The 19,015-nt window shown below is 50.0% G+C and overlaps 1 protein-coding gene and 1 long non-coding RNA gene across 2 annotated transcripts; one reads left to right on the top strand and one right to left on the bottom strand.

Moving 5' to 3' along the window:
* Window positions 1-365: 365 nt before the first annotated feature.
* Window positions 366-2,308, top strand: LOC127311193 (uncharacterized). Its single transcript, XM_051341556.2, has 3 exons — window positions 366-1,456; window positions 1,546-1,827; window positions 1,983-2,308. The coding sequence occupies exons 1-3, from the start codon at window positions 460-462 to the stop codon at window positions 2,240-2,242; spliced, it is 1,539 nt and encodes a 512-aa protein (XP_051197516.1). The 5' UTR covers window positions 366-459; the 3' UTR covers window positions 2,243-2,308.
* Window positions 2,309-5,177: 2,869 nt separating this feature from the next.
* Window positions 5,178-6,032, bottom strand: LOC127311196 (uncharacterized). Its single transcript, XR_007857605.2, has 4 exons — window positions 5,796-6,032; window positions 5,611-5,709; window positions 5,395-5,517; window positions 5,178-5,320 (listed from the first exon to the last, which is right to left on the bottom strand). It is a non-coding gene; the product is annotated as an uncharacterized lncRNA (long non-coding RNA).
* Between the last annotated feature and the right edge of the window lie 12,983 nt (window positions 6,033-19,015).

Genomic DNA, 19,015 nt, shown 5'->3' with positions numbered 1-19,015 from the left:
AAACTAGCTGTAATTCATTTGTCAGATGTTACAACATTTTTTTAAAATTCCAAATTCTTGCATTTTACTATATTGGAAGCAGTTGTTTTATGAACTTTCTACTATCCCCTTAGGAGCTCAAAGTTGTTTAATAACTACTCAGCAAGGCATATGAATCTAGGGTATGCTTGCTGAGTTAGATTGCACAGGACTCGATGCGTTGTCTGAACAAGAATGCAGCAGAAGCACAATTTCACAGTTTACCTGAATGTTCATCAAGAGCATCCATTTGCAGCATTTACTTTCAGACCGAAGCCAATGGGGTGGAGACAAAACCCAGTCTAGAGACTTCCATTCGAAACTCTCAAGTATTATTATTAATAGCAAACTGGCAACAGCAACCATAGATTGAGCCAAATCTCTCACTAGTTCCTAAGATAATACGAACTGCCAATGGTTAAGCTCCAAAAATGTTAGGTCATGCTCACATGTAAAGCGCCCGTGAAGGAATCCAGTCACCATTTTGCACCACCTTTTACAGTAAGCATCATGTGCCACCAATACATTAACATTAAATTGTGGCTATATATACATGCATACATGACACTGCACACATCACCAGCAAAGATCATAACACAGTCACAGTCACCAATGGCCTCGTCCCTTAGAGCTCATGTTCTTGCTGTTCTTGTACTAGTATCAGTAGGTGTTGCAATGGGTAGGCCAATGAGAAGCAATTTGGGTCTGGGTTTAGGCCTTAGTGCTAATGGTGGCTTGGGCATAGGACTTGATCTTGGGCTAGGTGGATCCGGTTCAGCCTCTAATTCAGGTGAGGGGTCAGGTTATAGTGCCTGGTCTGGTCAAAATGGCGGTTCTCATACTGCATATGGTAGTGGTTCGGGCACAGGCAATGGGTTCGGGTATGGCTCTAGCTCTAGTAACGGGGGATCGGCTTCTGGTTGTGGTTCGGGTACATCATCTTGTCCAGGTTCGAGTTCTGGCTCAGGATCTGTAGGGTTGGGCACATCGATAAATGCTGGTGTTGGTGTCGGCTCAAATGGTGGGACGAAAGGTGGTTCCGACTGTAACACGGGTACCGGATCAAGCCAAGGTTCTAGAATTGGCTCGGGCTATGGGTCTGGGTCAAGTCAAGGTTCACGTGGCCATCAGTCTTATGGTGTTGTCTCGGGTTCGGGTGTATCATCTGGGATCGGTAGTGGGTCCGGTAACATTGGGAAAAATGGTGCGTGCTCATCTTGTGGTTCTGGCTCCGATGTTGTGGATGGTTCCTCGTCGAATTCGAATTCGGGTTCTGCTTCAAGCTCCAACTCCATTGGAGGGTCAGGGTCAAATGCCGGTTCCTACTCAAATTCCGGAGCTGGTTCTGGGTCAAGCATAGGCTCGGGATTTGATGCATCCGGCTCCGGTTCAGTTTCCATGTCTGGGTCAAGTTCAAGTTCATCTGCTGGCTCATCAGGTTCAGTGTCGTGTTTGGCCATTCATATTGTTGTTGCTAGCATCTACTTTTTTTTTCATTTGTACTCACCCATGCCTTTTGTGCCTTAGGTGCAGGTGCATTCGGTGCCTCAGGAAGTGGCTCGAGTTCTAACTCCGGCTCAATGTCTGGTGCAAACTCGGGCACCGATGCAATCGGTGCATCAAGCAGTGGATCAAACTCCATGTCCGGTTCAGGGTCAAGCTCAAGCTCCAACTCCGGCACCGTGTCGGGTGCCAATTCAGGTGCTGATTCAAGCTCTGATGCATTTGGTGCCTCGGGAAGTGGATCAAACTCCATGTCGGGTTCAGGGTCAAGCTCAAACTCCAACTCTGCATCCGGCTCAAGCTCAGGTCCACTACTCTCATAGAATTACTTTACTCAACTTCCGATATGGAATATTGAAAATACCATATACCATAATCATAAGTTCTTACCAAGTCATTAGAAAGTTATATTGTTCCTTGAAGTTGTTAATATAGTAAACCTGTGTTTTATTTTGCTACAGGATCTACCGGGTCTAATTCTGGCGCGAGTGCTTGGTCCGGCTCGGGCTCAAACTCGGGCACTCTCTCCGGAGCTGGATCGTCCAGTTGGTCCACCTCTACATCTGGGTCAAACTCAGGCTCATGGTTCGGGCCTGGACAAGGGCTTGGTCCTGGGACACGGCCGGGCTCCGGTACGGGCGTTGGAGGAGCGTTTGGATCGGGTTACGGGTTCGGGGGTGGGTCTGGTAACGGACATGCCGGTTGGGGCAAGCACCATTAAGACACCGGTTATTGTCTTAAAAGGAGACACTGCTCTTAGTTGAGCCAAAATTTCCCCTTTCCAAGTTGTGTTTATGTAAACATGCGCGCACCAGCAGTTCTTATTTTTTAATATTTGAGAACAAGCATATGCCATATGAAGTCCTGTGGGGACGAGTTGTAATCTATAATTTCGAACTTTCTTTCCGAAGCCATGGCAGTTCCACAAGTATGGCTCGAGCTCTTATATATGTCCTAGAGCGATTCATTCTCCATGGTGATTTCTTTATGTGTGTTTGATCGATCCAATGATGCGGATGATGGGTCGGTCGACATAGGCGACGACACGTATTCACAAACTAGGCGAAAATTGACAACTCGTTTACGAAGACAATGTCGTGCCCTACGTAAGGAAGAGCGGCCGGGTTCACTTTCAATTCAGCCTACAACATGTTTTTCCTAGCCAACACACAATTATGCACCAAAGCCATCGAAAGCCCTAGTCAAGTGCAAGTTCTTTATGTGATTGGTCGTGCACCACCGGTCACTGCGTACAATCTTGCGTGTAGAGGGTGGCCGCACCAACCCTCTTGCTGACTTGTGGTTCTAACTTGGGTAGCTGGTCTGGTTCAGTCTCTCTCTCTCCAGATTTTTCAATTGGTCCACCTCTACATAATCCGGGTCAACCTGAGGCTCAGATTTCATGCGTGGACAACGGGTTGGTCCTGGGTCGCGGCCGGCTTCGGCACGGGCATAAGAGGAGTGTCCGTAGTAGTTTACAGGTTCGAGTTGTTTTCGATGACGTACATGTTGGCTGGGGCAAGCACCACTAAGGGCATCTCTAGCGGCCCGACTCAAAACGGACGCGAAATGTAACCGCGCGACCTGCTTGTGTCGGGCCGCGAATGCGAAATTGGCATTCGGGCCACGCTTGATCGGAAGTTTCCGTGCAGGGGTGTCCAAGCGACCTGAAGCATTTTGTTTGGCACAACCGCGCTAAGAATTTATTGCATCAAAATAGTGCAATATTTGAAACAATAGCCACACAATGCGAAAGTAGAGGTTCAAAATATAGCAGCACTATCGGAAAATTGTGAAGGTAGCTTGTCCGGTAAAGGAGGAGACAAGGGCATGGAAGCGAGAAGAAAGAGTGACCGACCGCATGCCGCGCGCGCCAACCGACCCGATCGATGAGGCCAACGCACCTACCGACCCGGACCCGGCCGGACGCAGTAGTCGAAAGCGCCCGGTCATACGATGTTCCGGCGATTGACATGTTGACGTAGGTCCGCAACCGGCCAAGCTAAACTAGGTTATCAAGTTCCATGCTATTGACCTCTGTTTATTAATAGTAATAAGCACGAAAAAATCGGCAGCGTTCAGCATGGGCTCCTCAATTCCAACGTGGAAAATCAGGAAACTAGGAGTAGGTACGATCGAGAACATTAAGCGAAGCGATTGCGGTGGCTCGCCCATGAATACGTTGGATCCGGCCCCCGGTTGATCGGTCTCAAACTCTTATCATCAACTCCGGTCAGCTGCTTCCATGCGTGGCCAGTGGCCTTGCTGAATGTCTATCGATTCCGTTTCGTTTTCCGTCCTTGTTGGTCCACCGTGGTTTGCCAGACCGGCCAAAACTTTCTACCCATCCGTAAATCCGTGACCAGTGCTTCCTTCACTCCAGCGTGAAAATATATCATTTCTTTTTTATGTTTCCTGAAAAGGCACTACACGAATGTTTGGTAGGTAGTAGCTTCCGTTTTGCTTCATCGTGGCTTACCTGACCGGGCAACACACCATCGGTAAATCTGCGTCGATCAAACCGATAGAGAGTAACCTGGCCGGTGCCGTGCAGTCATGCGCAGTTACGCAGTACGTGTATGCGCTCAAAGAAAAAGAATAATACTCTGATCATTCATCAATGGTTAGTTTGGTCGTCAACTCATCATTACAGTCCACTACAGGAATCGACGTAGACGCCGACGGCCGGCTGCCCTCGGCGTAGCCACGCCTGGCCCTCGGCGTAGGCTACGCCGACGGCAGCCCTCGGCATAGCCCCTCGGCGTCCAGGTCCCTCGGCACCTGTCATCGTGCCGTCGGCGTAGGGCCGGCCGTCGGCGTATGCCGCCTATACCGACGGTGCGACTTCCCTTCGGCGTAGCTGCCCTCGGCGTTTGGCCACGGCCGGCCGTCTCCGTTAACGGTGCTCCGCCAGACGCCGACGGCAACCCCCTCGGCATAGCCCAGCCATCTGCGCGCCGTGGGGGCGACGTGGCGCATCGCCTGGCTGCCACGTACGGAGTCTATGCCGACGGCCCGGCCCTCGGCGTCTGCATGGCGCATGCAGCCAGGCCTCCTCGCGGGTGGGCGACGTGGCCCGTCGTGGCGCCGCCAGCTGGGCTTCTACGCCGAGGGCAACCCCCTCGGCATATGCTTCATCCATGCAGCCAGGCCGTGGACACGCGGCGGCACCTGGGCGCGTCGGGCTACGCCGAGGGCAATCCCGTCGGCATAGACCTGACCATATGGCCCTATGTCAGGGTCTATGCCGACGGCATTACCCTCGGCATAGCGCCTGCCATTTTTTTTTTTGCTGTTTCAGTTCCAGTTCTGTTGCTCAGCCAAATTTCTGTTCCAGTTCAATTGCAATGCAATTCAGTAGGTCCAATTCATCCAAAATCGACCAAATTCGCCATAATTCACCAAAATAGCATATAATTCACATAGTAGCATACATGGTGCACATAGTAGCATACAAGAGGAGAGCGGAGAGTGCCATGTCATCCAAATACATAGTAGTAGCAAGCAAACCCTAGTTCTAAGCTGACTAGCGGAGGAAGGACCCGGGCGGGGTGTGTCCGCCCACATCGTTGGCGAAACGAGCAGCCCGGGGTTTCGCTCTGGTAGAAGCTGCAGAAGAACCACCTGGAGAAGGACCGGTAGCACGCCTAGGAGAAGTCGACGGAGAGGCACCGGGAGTAGTCCCAGGAGTAGTCGACGGAGAGACACCAGCAGAACGCCCAGGAGACCGACCACCTTCATGAACCGGTGTGACCTCGCGCCCACCCGGCGATGCCTGGTTCCCGGACCATCCCGTTCCCTACGTGTTCCCTACATGTTAGCAACTTGCGAGGCAAAGGAAAGTGGTAACTACCGGTTTGGCAAAGAACTTACCTCCGGTGTGGATCCGTAGTAAGTCGCAGCGAAAGCTGCCCTCGATGGCATGATAGGCATGTCCCCCGCCACGGCAACTCGAGCCGGTGGCGGTGTACCAGTAGACATAGAGATCATCATTTCCTGCAAGATAGGTTACAAGTTAGGCTTTGCAGAAATAAAGCATCAAACTGAGACTTGTCATCTACTTGCGCGAGAAGGAAGATTCAGACTTACTGATATATACGTCATATAGGCCGTATTCTGCCTATTCCACTGGGCAGCGGCCTGCTGATACGCTTCATTGCAGGCTTCGAAGGCCGCCTCGAAGTCAGGCTACAATTTCAGAAACAATGATTCTCGTAAACACTTAGCCATGTAGGAAGGAAAACCGGAAAGAGGATGAAAATGAGGAAACTTACATCGTAGGCGGGTGGACGAGCAGGCCGTGGACGAGGCTGGGGGCTGTCGGCGGTGAGGGTATGCTTGAGGCGCGTGTAGCTCGTGGAGTGGGTAGGCTAGACCGCCTTATTCATCCAAGGGAAACGGCCATGCGGACGCCCGTGCCCCGACAGGACCAACGACTCCTCGTCGACCGGAATGCTCAAGGGGTCATCCACCTCGGGGTGACGAGACTTGACCATGTCGCAGTAGTCCTCCTTGGCGGCCTTGGCATTGCCGTAGTACCGTAGGCTGAGGCAATGCGGGATTGGGCTTCGCCGTCCGCATCATGTCATATATCTGGGCATGATGTAGCTCCACCCCGGGTGGGGCCTCGGCCACCTGCATCGCGAAAAGAAAAGTTAAGCGTACCACAAATGAGACATGGCGGGAAATGAATGAAGGTCGTTCCATGTATATACATACCTTTTTCCCCTTGAAGCGGGTGTAGTCGCGGTTTCCCCGTGATGTGTGCCACCGGTGCCTCGGTTCTCCATGTTACGCCTCGACACGGCTGCAAACTCCTCGTCTGCCTGAGCCACCTCGCCCTAATCAGCTCCTCCCATGCCTCCCTATGCTTTGCTCGGCCCACTCCGGACAAACCTGAAAACGCAATACTCAGCTCAAGATAATTCAATGAAAACTTAGCGACAATGTAGAATCTCATTGACATTTTACTCACCGACATGTACTCCTCAATGGTCATTGCCCATTCGTCCGTAGGCTCGTTACCAACATAGTACTCCTTCTTGACCCTCTTACCCTTGTTAGCCCAGAAGGCACTAGCGCTGGTGAACTTTTGGTTGTACCAGCTGCTGTGGTGTCAACCTCTCGCAAGCGCCACGCAAAGTGAGACGCGCCTGCGTGTCATGCTCCGGGTCCACACGATAGAAGCACTTCAATCATGCATAAATCAGTTGTGAAAGTCATGAGTTAGCACATTAGGGTCATCAACTATGAACGGTGCTCGAGAAATATATGCCTTACCCAGAACTTGGTGGTCACAGCCTCGGCGGTGTCGCGAAGCCTACGGCAGGGGCATCCTCATAGTCCGCCCAAGTAGTGGCTAGCTTCGTCGGGCCACCGGGGACCGTGCTAAGGGGAGTGTATCTGCCGGGCCAGAACTTCTTAATCGAGCCCCAAGCAAGCTGTTAGGCATGCGGGGGGCTTGGCATCCCATGTCCGATTCTGCAAACAAATCACACATTAGTACACATGCCAAATTGTTTATTATGCCCAAGATGAAAATACATGTTCGAAATTTCTGAAGTAGTACACTTACTCATCGCTCGAAGGAATGATAAGGGCCTTGTCATCATGGGTCTTCGGCTCCTTCCTCGCATCGGGGACTCTAGCTTCTCCACGAAGCTTCAAGGGCTTCGGCGCACCCCCATCCTCCATCACCTCCAACTCAGCCCTAGAGTCCGACTCGTGTGTAGACTCCGTCTCCATCTCCACCTCCCCACTAGACGGACCCTCTAGGTACAACTCAGGAGCCACGTCGCCGAAGCGGAGGGTGGCTCGTCAAAGTCCATGTGTACCCCGCCGCCACCTCGTCCTCCACCTCGTCCTCCTCGTCCTCGTCCTCGACCTCCACCTCGTCCTCCTCGACCTCGTCCTCCATCGGTACCATCGGGCGTAACGCGGATTTTGCACCGGGGCTCGATCACTCCGTCTAGTGGGTCTAGGAATATTCCTCTTCACTGCGCGCCGAGCGTCTTAAGCAAGCTCTCGGAGTCTGCACTTGCCGCTGCTCATATTGTCCGATCCACCTGCATTGAGAAGAATAAAACAGTTAAGCACAAAGACATATTATATGAAGATACTAAGAATAAAAGGCACAATGCAATTAAGAAGCATGTTGACATAATAAAATGAAGATACTAAGAATAAAAGGCACAATGCAATTAAGAAGCATGTTGACATAATAAAATGAAGATACTAAGAATAAAAGGCACAATGCAATTAAGAAGCATGTTGACATAATAAAATGAAGATACTAAGAATAAAAGGCACAATGCAATTAAGAAGCATGTTGACAAATAAATACTAAGAATAAAAGACCCTCACCAGCCATCATCGCTCTCACGCTCACTCTCATACTCCATCTCTTTCTCTTTCTCTTTCTCTTTCTCTGGCCCACTATCACTATCACTATCTTGTGAGTACAAAGTTGAAGGGTCGACGGGTGGAGGCTCATCATAATTGTCATTCGCCTCAAGTAACTTCTCGAGCATAGATATGTCCTTTAGATCCACCACTGACTCACCACGAGTTTACGCATCGTTCCCGAGGTCCTCTTGAACAAACGGTTCTAAAATATATTCCCGAAGTCCTGTTCCTCTTGATAGAAAATCCCCTCGTATGTCACGGGGTCAATGTTGTTGTAATCATCCTCAGAGGGAATCGGTAGGTTACCATGTGGCGATACCTGGAAGATGACTTCCCAACCCTTGAGTTCCGCTTTCTGGCATGGGTAGGGCAAATAATAAACTTGCTTGGCTTGGTGAGCCACAATAAAGACATCGGCTCCGCTATAGGTGGTTGAAGGCTTAACTTCAACTAACCCAATGGACTTATCACTTCTCTGTCCACCTATTGGGTCGAACCAATGACACTTGAACACGACGATATTGAGTTGCACGTTCGTACGATTGAATGTCAACTCGTATACACTTTGTAACCTTCCGTAGTAATCAAAGTTGTTGGCTCCTTTGGTGAAGACCCCAGTATTTATCGTTTTGGGATTCGCCCGGCCCTTCTGGTGCGTCTCTGTGTGGAAGCGAAACCCATTCACATCATACTTATCATACTTGGTCACCTCACGGCTACAACCTTGGGAAACACATTTCAACTCATCTATCATATCAACGTTTCTCTCACGGCCCTACAAGAACATTTCAAATTTGTTGTGTGCATTAGTTACGTGTAATAAGAGGGACAAGTCACATGTTGCAATGTAAGAGGAAAGGTTAGAAATTACTTTTTCCATGAACCATGTCACAAAGTTTTTATTAATTCCGGGAGCACCGTCTTTCAGTAGAGTGTCCATCTCCGAGGTTTCGGGCAATTCATCATACGGCCACATTTCATCCGTGAATTCGCTGAAAGGAGAAAATAAGCATTAGACCGAGACGAGGTTACTAGCTGCAAAGTAATTTGTTCACCATTTTACCTTACGAATGGGATCACTTCCTCCATGTTCATAAGCACATATAGCATTATACAATCCTTCTCTTCGTTCTCCAATTTATATTTTGTTCCTTTACCAGCCTTGCCACCGGGAATTGGAATAGTTTTAGCTTGGGGTCATTCTCGGGCACGTCGACATTGTAACGAGTGACCGGGTTATGCTGAGTGGGAACATCATCGGGATAGTACGTTGTCGCGGCATCTGCCATCTCCCGAAGGCATATTGCCTCAGCTATGCATGCTTCAATCTTGGCCTTGTTTCCAGTTATCTTTCGAATATACTTAAACTCTCTCTCAATACAGAACTGCCAACGAAACTGCACCGGACCACCCAAGAGTGCCTCGTTGGCGAGGTGCACAATGAGATGTGCCATCGGAGTAAAGAAGCCTGGCGGAAATATCATCTCCAAATTGCATAGCAACTCCGGCACTGTATGTTGTAGCTTTGCAATAACCTCGGGACATATCTGCTTAGCACAGAGCGTGCGGAAGAAATGGCTCAACTGCGCAAGCACTCGCCAGACTTTCTCGGGGATATACCCTCGAAGCATCACCGGCATGAGCCGCTGAATCCATATATGATAGTCGTGACTCTTGAGCCCGGTGACTTTTCCCGTCGAAAGATTAACTCCCTTACTCATATTCGAGCAATAACCATCCGGGAACATCACGACGTATTTGAGCCAGCTGAATGCCTCCTTCTTTTGGATGGAATCAAGGCAGAAGTTGGCATGCGGCTTGAACCAATTCTTTTGACGGCCAATAGGACGCTTCATGTGTAATTTTTCCCTATCACAGAGGATCTCAATATCGACTCTAGCCTTGACATTATCCTTTGACTTCCCGGGAATGTTCAGGCATGTGTGAAAGACGGACTCCGCGACATTCTTTACAGTGTGCATCACATCGATGTTATGGGGAAGTTCGAGGTCCTTGTAATACTCGAGCTTCGTTAAAGCCGCCTCGTGAGTCCAGTTGTGCGTTACACCATATCCCTCAAATTGATGGCCAGTTGGCGTCGCTGCCGGCACGAGAGCACGTAGCTCGGCTTCAACAAGTGTACCATCAAACTTCGGCACATCTTTTTTTTCATGCACAACTTTGCCCTTCTTGAAGTTCTTTTTGTCTTCTCTAAACGGATGCCTCCTTTTGAGGAACTGTCGATTCGTGTCAAACGCAACATACTTGCGACCCTTCTGTAGCCAAAGGAACTCAAGCCGATGCCTGCACACTGGGCATGGCCACTTACCAGCTGTACACCATCCACATGTTAGGCGTGCACCGGGCATGTCATGCATGGTATACTGCAACCAAACTCTCATGCGTAAGTTTGTCTTCGATGCTCGGTCGTACGTCAATGTCCCGTGGTGCCAAGAGTGGTTCAAATCTTCCACAATCGGCTGCATGTAGACACTCAAATTCTTCCCCGGGTAATGAGGGCCTGGAATGATCAGCGACAGAAACATGGTCTTCCTCGTCATTAGGACTCCGGGAGGGAGATTGAGCGGAATAACAAACACGGGCCAGCAACTGTAATTGGCATTGGACATACCATATGGATTGAAGCCACTGTTGCTATCGCAATTCTGACATTCCGAGCCTCGGCTGCCTTAAGGCGGTGTTTTGTATCGAAGTTCTTCCATGCCGTACCATCGGATGGATGTCCCATCTTCAACTTCTTGTTTTCGTCCACGAATCTCTTCCCATACTTGTGCCACGTCATCTGTTTGGCTGTCTCCTCGTGCATGTAAAGCCGCTGGATTCTTTTTATGAATGGGAGATATCGAAGAATCGACTTTGCGGTGCTTGACTGCCTCACCTGACCATCCTTTCCCGTTACCTCTTCATACCTAGACTGCTTACAGATGGGACAGTACTTGTCCTCCGCATACTGTCTCCAAAATAGAACGCAGCCTTTCGGACAACAGTCTATCCTTTGATAATCCATGTTGAGGTCCTTCATAATTCTCCTCGTCGCGTGCAGGCTTTGAGGCAGACAATGATCTTTGGGCAACATGTTACCAGTTGTTTTCAGACTTGCTTCAAAGCCCTCACGGGTGGTGTTGTACCGGGTCTTGTCGGCTAGACATTGGGAGATGGCATCGAGCTGAGAAATCGCGGCGCCCTCGTACAGAGGCCTCTTAGCCGCGGCAATCATATCATAGAAGGCCTTCGCGGTGGGCTCTGGTTCCTCCGGTTCTGGCGGCGCCTCCGGTTCTGGCGGCGCCTCCGGTTCTGGCGGCGAATCCGGGACATCGGCATGGTCTAGTTCATCTAGATAGTCTCTAATTCCATCGTACGCATTGCCATTGAGCCGCTGCCGCATCACCTCACCTCTGTCACGTTCGCTCATCAAAGTCGATTTCCGTGACGTACCCATGCATATACCCATATTGCGAAGGTGTCTATACATTTCATCCTTCCCACGACGTTGACGCTTCACGCAGCGAACACAGGGGCAAAGTGCCCGAACCAGCCCCTTTGTACCACGCGCTAACTCATTCACTAGAAAATGGGTCTTCCTTGTCCACTCATCTGTTTTCTCAGTTGCACTAACACGCTCATTGTACATCCATCCATTATCAGCCATCCTCTGCTTTATTGGGAGCCAAACCACAGACATAGCATTTATATCAAATAGGAAATTAAATGCATCATATTTTTATTTATTTTACCGGGCGAAACGCATGCATCAACCTACATCTCTACTAGGTGGGCTCCTAGCAGCCGCCGGATCCGTAGTTGGCTACGTTCTCCATGCTCTACCCCGGTCCAAGTCAGAATTTCGGCAGCACCTCCCCGCTGCTCTCCCGATACACGTCTCGGCAAAAAGCCGAGAGGATGTGCATCCGGAGAACAACGGGGAGGCGCCGCCGAAATCCTGACTCGGACCGGAGTAGAACATGGAAAACGTAGACAACTACGCATCCGCCGACTGTCCCGTAAATGCCGCAAGCGTTACGGTTCAAAATATGCGGACCACTAATGCATATTTATCCGCGTAACGCTCGCGGACGGGAAGTGACACCTAGGTTACGCAACTGGACTTGGAAAATGAATCTAGTGACATAAGAAAATGCGGAGATGAAGTTGGAAATTTAGCTCACCCTCGGCTGAAGAGGAAGTAGTCAAACAACCGAGTGTCGATGTCGGCGAACGCCGAGAAGCGCGTCAAGATCCGGGATCGTCACGCCGGGGTGCTCATGACAAGGCGGTCACGACATGGCCTATTATAAATTCACATTATTAGAACAAATTCCACATTCACATTCACATTTCCAATTTCTATTTCTATTTCTATTTCTATTTGCAATTTCTATTTCTATTTGCAATTTCTATTTCTATTTGCAATTTCTATTTAAATTTCATTTCTATTTCACATTTGCAATTTCCATTTCATTTCTATTTGCAATTTCTATTTCTATTACTATTTCTTTCTTTCTATTTCATATCAATTACACAATTCCATTTCTAATTCTATTACAACAACTAAAACTAATGAAAAAATAAAAAAAGAGGAACCTTACCGTATGCAGGGAAGAGGGCCTGGCAGGGCGACGGCAGGCCGGGGTGCGAGGAGGAGGCCGGCCAGGGGACGGCGGGCCGGGCGCGAGGAGGAGGAGGAGAGCAGCGCGATGGGGTGGGGGAGCAGCGGCAGGGGAGTAGCGCGGCAGGGGAGAAGCGCAGCGGGGGAGGAGCGGAGGGGGAGAAGCGGCGGGGGAGGAGGGCGGCGCGACAGGAGGGTGGCGGCGAGGCAGGAGGGCGGCGCGACAGGAGGGCGGCGCGACAGGAGGGTGGCGGCGAGGCAGGAGGGTGGCGGCGGGGCGAGCAGCAGCGGGAGAGCAGCTCCTGGCGGCGCGCGGGGGAGAGTTGTGCGTGGAGATGTTGAGTGGGTCCGGCTCGACCAACTCGACCGGCCTGGTCATAACCCTAGAGGCTATGCCGAGGGTCAGGGCTATGCCGACGGCAGCCCTCGGCATAGACCCCATTTTTTTATTTTTCAATTTATTTTCTATTTAAATTTTGTGTTGTGTCAATTATATTATAAAATATGCTAATATAGGTCCATACAAATATGTTTTAATCTTCTACATTCCCTAGCTATGCGCATAAAAAATATTACCATCTTAACTTAATATTTCCTCCGGTAGACGAAACCCTAATCCGGTAGCCCCGCAGATCTACCCCTTTGACCGACCTCCGATGACAGCTGACCCATGGACTTTTCTCTTCCTTTGTGTTGTGTTAGGTCATTGCACATGTAGTATCAATAATTACCCCTATCTTACATCAATATTCCCTCCGGGAGACGAAACCCTAATCTGGGAGCCCCGCAGATCTACCCCTTTGACTGCATCCCATCGGGGGTTCCCCGGTGGGCATATGCCTCCATTTGAGCTTGGTTAGGTCATAGGTACATGTGGAAACAAGGATCATCCCATATGATCTCAAGTTTATCTCCGGTTCACGTACGAGGTAGTTCCCCCCTATACATGCAGAATCTGCCTAAGTGTAGGAACCCCCTGTCCGAGAAGACGGACACACACAGGGGGGTAGCCTTGGATATAAAACCATCTCAAATCACTTTTGTGCATTCCATGTGGACACACACAAGTTTTGGGGCCATTCCCTACATCCGATGCTCGATTTCCGATGAAACCCTAGTTGTGTTGACCGCGCTGTCTACCCCATTGTCTGCATCCCATCGGGGGTTCCCCGGTGGGCATATGCCTCCATTTGAGCTTGGTTAGGTCATAGGTACATGTGGAAACAAGGATCATCCCATATGATCTCAAGTTTATCTCCGGTTCAACTCCGAGGAGTTCCCCTATACATGCAGAATCCGCCTAGTGTAGGAACCCCCGTCCGAGAAGCCGGACACACCTGGAGGGGTAGCCTTGGATATAAAACCATCTCAAATCACTTTTGTGCATTCCATGTGGACACACACAAGTTTTGGGGCCATTCCCTAGATCCGATGCTCGATTTAAAGCGAAACCCTAGTTACGGTTGACCGCGCGGTCTACCCCTTTGATCGCATCCCATCAGGGGGTCCCCCACTGTGGGCATATGCCTCCATTTTAGCTTGGTTAGGTCATAGGTACATTTGGAAACAAGGATCATCACATATGATCTCAAGTTTCCTCTCCGGTTCAACTCCGAGGGAGTTCCCCCTATACATGCAGAATACGCCTAAGTGTAGTAACCCCTGTCCGAGAAGCCGGACACACACAGGGGAGTAGCCTTGGATATAAAACCATCTCAAATCACTTTTGTGCATTCCATGTGGACACACACAAGTTTTGGGGCCATTCCCTTGATCTGATGCTCAATTTCCGATGAAACCCTAGTTACGTTGACCGCGCGGTCTACCCCTTTGATCGCATCCCATCGGGGGTCCCCCGGTGGGCATATGCCTCCATTTGATCTTGGTTAGGTCATAGGTACATGGTAAAACAAGGATCATCACATATGATCTCAAGTTTCTCTCCGATTCAACTCCGAGGGAGTTCCCCCCTATACATGCAGAATCTGCCTAAGTGTAGGAACCCCCTGTCCGAGAAGCCGGACACACCTGGGGGGGTAGCCTTGGATATAGAACCATCTCAAATCACTTTTGTGCATTCCATGTGGACACACACAAGTTTTGGGGCCATTCCCTAGATCCGATGCTCGATTTCCGACGAAACCCTAGTTCTGTTGACCGCGCGGTCTACCCCTTTGACTGCATCCCATCGGGGTCCCCCCGTGGGCATATGCCTCCATTTGAGCTTGGTTAGGTCATAGGTACATTTGGAAAAAATGATCATCACATATGATCTCAAGTTTCTCTCCGGTTCAACTCAGGAGTTCCCCTATACATGCAGAATGCGCTAAGTGTAGTAACCCCCTGTCCGAGAAGCCGGACACACCTGGGGGGGGTAGCCTTGGATATAAAACCATCTCAAATCACTTTTGTGCATTCCATGTGGACACACACAAGTTTTGGGGCCATTCCCTTGATCTCGATGCTCGATTTCGATGAAACCCTAGTTACGTTGGACCGCGCGGTCTACCCCTTTGACTGCATCCCATCGGGGGTCCCCCGGTGGGCATATGCCTCCATTTGATCTTGGTTAGGTCATAGGTACATGGTAAAACAAGGATCATCACATATGATCTCAAGTTTCTCTCCGATTCAACTCCGAGGGAGTTCCCCCCTATACATGCAGAATCTGCCTAAGTGTAGGAACCCCCTGTCCGAGAAGCCGGACACACCTGGGGGGGTAGCCTTGGATATAGAACCATCTCAAATCACTTTTGTGCATTCCATGTGGACACACACAAGTTTTGGGGCCATTCCCTAGATCCGATGCTCGATTTCCGACGAAACCCTAGTTCTGTTGACCGCGCGGTCTACCCCTTTGACTGCATCCCATCGGGGGTCCCCCGGTGGGCATATGCCTCCATTTTAGCTTGGTTAGGTCATAGGTACATTTGGAAACAAGGATCATCACATATGATCTCAAGTTTCTCTCCGGTTCAACTCCGAGGGAGTTCCCCCCTATACATGCAGAATCTGCCTAAGTGTAGTAACCCCCTGTCCGAGAAGCCGGACACACCTGGGGGGGTAGCCTTGGATATAAAACCATCTCAAATCACTTTTGTGCATTCCATGTGGACACACACAAATTTTGGGGCCATTCCCTTGATCTGATGCTCGATTTCCGACGAAACCCTAGTTCTGTTGACCGCGCGGTCTACCCCTTTGACTGCATCCCATCGGGGGTCCCCCGGTGGGCATATGCCTCCATTTGATCTTGGTTAGGTCATAGGTACATTTGGAAACAAGGATCATCACATATGATCCCAAGTTTCTCTCCGGTTCAACTCCAAGGGAGTTCCCCCCTATACATGCAGAATCTGCCTAAGTGTAGGAACCCCCTGTCCGAGAAGCCGGACACACACAGGGGGTAGCCTTGGATATAAAACCATCTCAAATCACTTTTGTGCATTCCATGTGGACACACACAAGTTTTGGGGCCATTCCCTTGATCTGATGCTCGATTTCCGATGAAACCCTAGTTCTGTTGACCGCGCGGTCTACCCCTTTGACTGCATCCCATCGGGGGTCCCCCGGTGGGCATATGCCTCCATTTGATCTTGGTTAGGTCATAGGTACATGGTAAAACAAGGATCATCACATATGATCTCAAGTTTCTCTCCGATTCAACTAAGGGAGTTCCCCCTATACATGCGAGAATGCTGCCTAAGTGTAGTAACCCCCGTCCGAGAAGCCGGACACACCTGGGGGTAGCCTTGGATATAAAACCATCTCAAATCACTTTTGTGCATTCCATGTGGACACACACAAGTTTTGGGGCCATTCCCTTGATCTGATGCTCGATTTCCGATGAAACCCTAGTTCTGTTGACCGCGCGGTCTACCCCTTTGACTGCATCCCATCGGGGGTCCCCCGGTGGGCATATGCCTCCATTTGATCTTGGTTAGGTCATAGGTACATGGTAAAACAAGGATCATCACATATGATCTCAAGTTTCTCTCCGATTCAACTCCGAGGGAGTTCCCCCCTATACATGCGAGATACGCCTAAGTGTAGGAACCCCCTGTCCGAGAAGCCGGACACACCTGGGGGGGTAGCCTTGGATATAGAACCATCTCAAATCACTTTTGTGCATTCCATGTGGACACACACAAGTTTTGGGGCCATTCCCTAGATCCGATGCTCGATTTCCGACGAAACCCTAGTTCTGTTGACCGCGCGGTCTACCCCTTTGACTGCATCCCATCGGGGGTCCCCCTGTGGGCATATGCCTCCATTTTAGCTTGGTTAGGTCATAGGTACATTTGGAAACAAGGATCATCACATATGATCTCAAGTTTCTCTCCGGTTCAACTCCGAGGGAGTTCCCCCCTATACATGCAGAATCTGCCTAAGTGTAGTAACCCCCTGTCCGAGAAGCCGGACACACCTGGGGGGGTAGCCTTGGATATAAAACCATCTCAAATCACTTTTGTGCATTCCATGTGGACACACACAAGTTTTGGGGCCATTCCCTTGATCTGATGCTCGATTTCCGATGAAACCCTAGTTACGGTGACCGCGCGGTCTACCCCTTTGATCGCATCCCATCGGGGGTCCCCCGGTGGGCATATGCCTCCATTTGATCTTGGTTAGGTCATAGGTACATGGTAAAACAAGGATCATCACATATGATCTCAAGTTTCTCTCCGATTCAACTCCGAGGGAGTTCCCCCCTATACATGCAGAATCTGCCTAAGTGTAGGAACCCCCTGTCCGAGAAGCCGGACACACCTGGGGGTAGCCTTGGATATAGAACCATCTCAAATCACTTTTGTGCATTCCATGTGGACACACACAAGTTTTGGGGCCATTCCCTAGATCCGATGCTCGATTTCCGACGAAACCCTAGTTACGTTGACCGCGCGGTCTACCCCTTTGACCGCATCCCATCGGGGTCCCCCTGTGGGCATATGCCTCCATTTTAGCTTGGTTAGGTCATAGGTACATTTGGAAACAAGGATCATCACATATGATCTCAAGTTTCTCTCCGGTTCAACTCAGGGAGTTCCCCCTATACATGCGGAATGCCTAGTGTAGTAACCCCTGTCAGAAGCCGGACACACCTGGGGGTAGCCTTGGATATAAAACCATCTCAAATCACTTTTGTGCATTCCATGTGGACACACACAAGTTTTGGGGCCATTCCCTTGATCTGATGCTCGATTTCCGACGAAACCCTAGTTCTGTTGACCGCGCGGTCTACCCCTTTGACTGCATCCCATCGGGGGTCCCCCGGTGGGCATATACCTCCATTTGATCTTGGTTAGGTCATAGGTACATTTGGAAACAAGGATCATCACATATGATCCCAAGTTTCTCTCCGGTTCAACTCCGAGGGAGTTCCCCCTATACATGCAGAATCTGCCTAAGTGTAGTAACCCCCTGTCCGAGAAGCCGGACACACCTGGGGGGGTAGCCTTGGATATAAAACCATCTCAAATCACTTTTGTGCATTCCATGTGGACACACACAAGTTTTGGGGCCATTCCTGTGTGTGGGTGTAGTTCTTTAAGTGTTTCAGTTCGTGTGTGGGTCTAGTACTTTAAGCGCTTTGGTATGTGTGTGGGTCTAGTTATTTAAGTGTTTTGTATCGTGTCTGGGTCTTAAGTTCTTAAATGTATCACTTTTGTGCATGCCATGTGGGCACACACAAGTTTTCCAGCGATTCCGACGCTCCGGTGGTCTGTAACTTGGAAAACCCTAGGGCGGGGACCCCACACATCTACCCCTATAGCTTTCTCCGTGCGAGGGTTTACCAGTGGACTTTTTTATTTATTTTGCTTTGTTTAGGACATATGTACGTGGAAACCATAGGTTGGGCATACTTTACCATAAAATAGGCTCCGTTCGAGCCATGGCGGGGGTTTCCACATACAGATCCTCGATTTTACCAACTGGTAGCCCATTATGCGGAAATCGTCAACGCCGGGTACATCCAAGGTTAGCCAAACCTTACATCACACTTGTAAATGTATGTTAGGGGCAGAAGCATGTTTTCCAACAATTCTGACGCTCCGGTGATCTGTTTCTTGGGAAACCCTAGGGCGGGACCCCTAGGGTTAGGGTTTTACCAAGTGATCTATTAGGGTTATAGTTAGGGTTAGCAATGTATGTGGAAACCCTAGGGTTAGGGTTAGAGTTAGGGTTAGGTTAGGGTTAGAGTTAGCAATGTATGTGGAAACCCTAGGGTTAGGGTTAGGGCTAGAGTTAGGGTTAGGGTTAGAGTTAGCAATGTATGTGGAAACCCTAGGGTTAGGGTTAGGGCTAGAGTTAGGGTTACGGTTAGGGTGAGAGTTAGGGTTAGATTTAGGGTTACAGTTAGGGTTAGGGTTCGGGAAACCGTAGGGCGGGGACCCCGCGGATCGACCCATATGTACATCGATAGCAAATGTTGGACCTAGTGGCTCCGGTTGACCCGTCTGA

Source organism: Lolium perenne, chromosome 7 (genome assembly GCF_019359855.2).
Source record: "Lolium perenne isolate Kyuss_39 chromosome 7, Kyuss_2.0, whole genome shotgun sequence".
Lineage (NCBI taxonomy): Eukaryota > Viridiplantae > Streptophyta > Magnoliopsida > Poales > Poaceae > Lolium > Lolium perenne.
The sequence above is the reverse complement of the archived record's forward strand: the minus strand, read 5'-3'. Positions and strand labels throughout refer to the sequence as shown.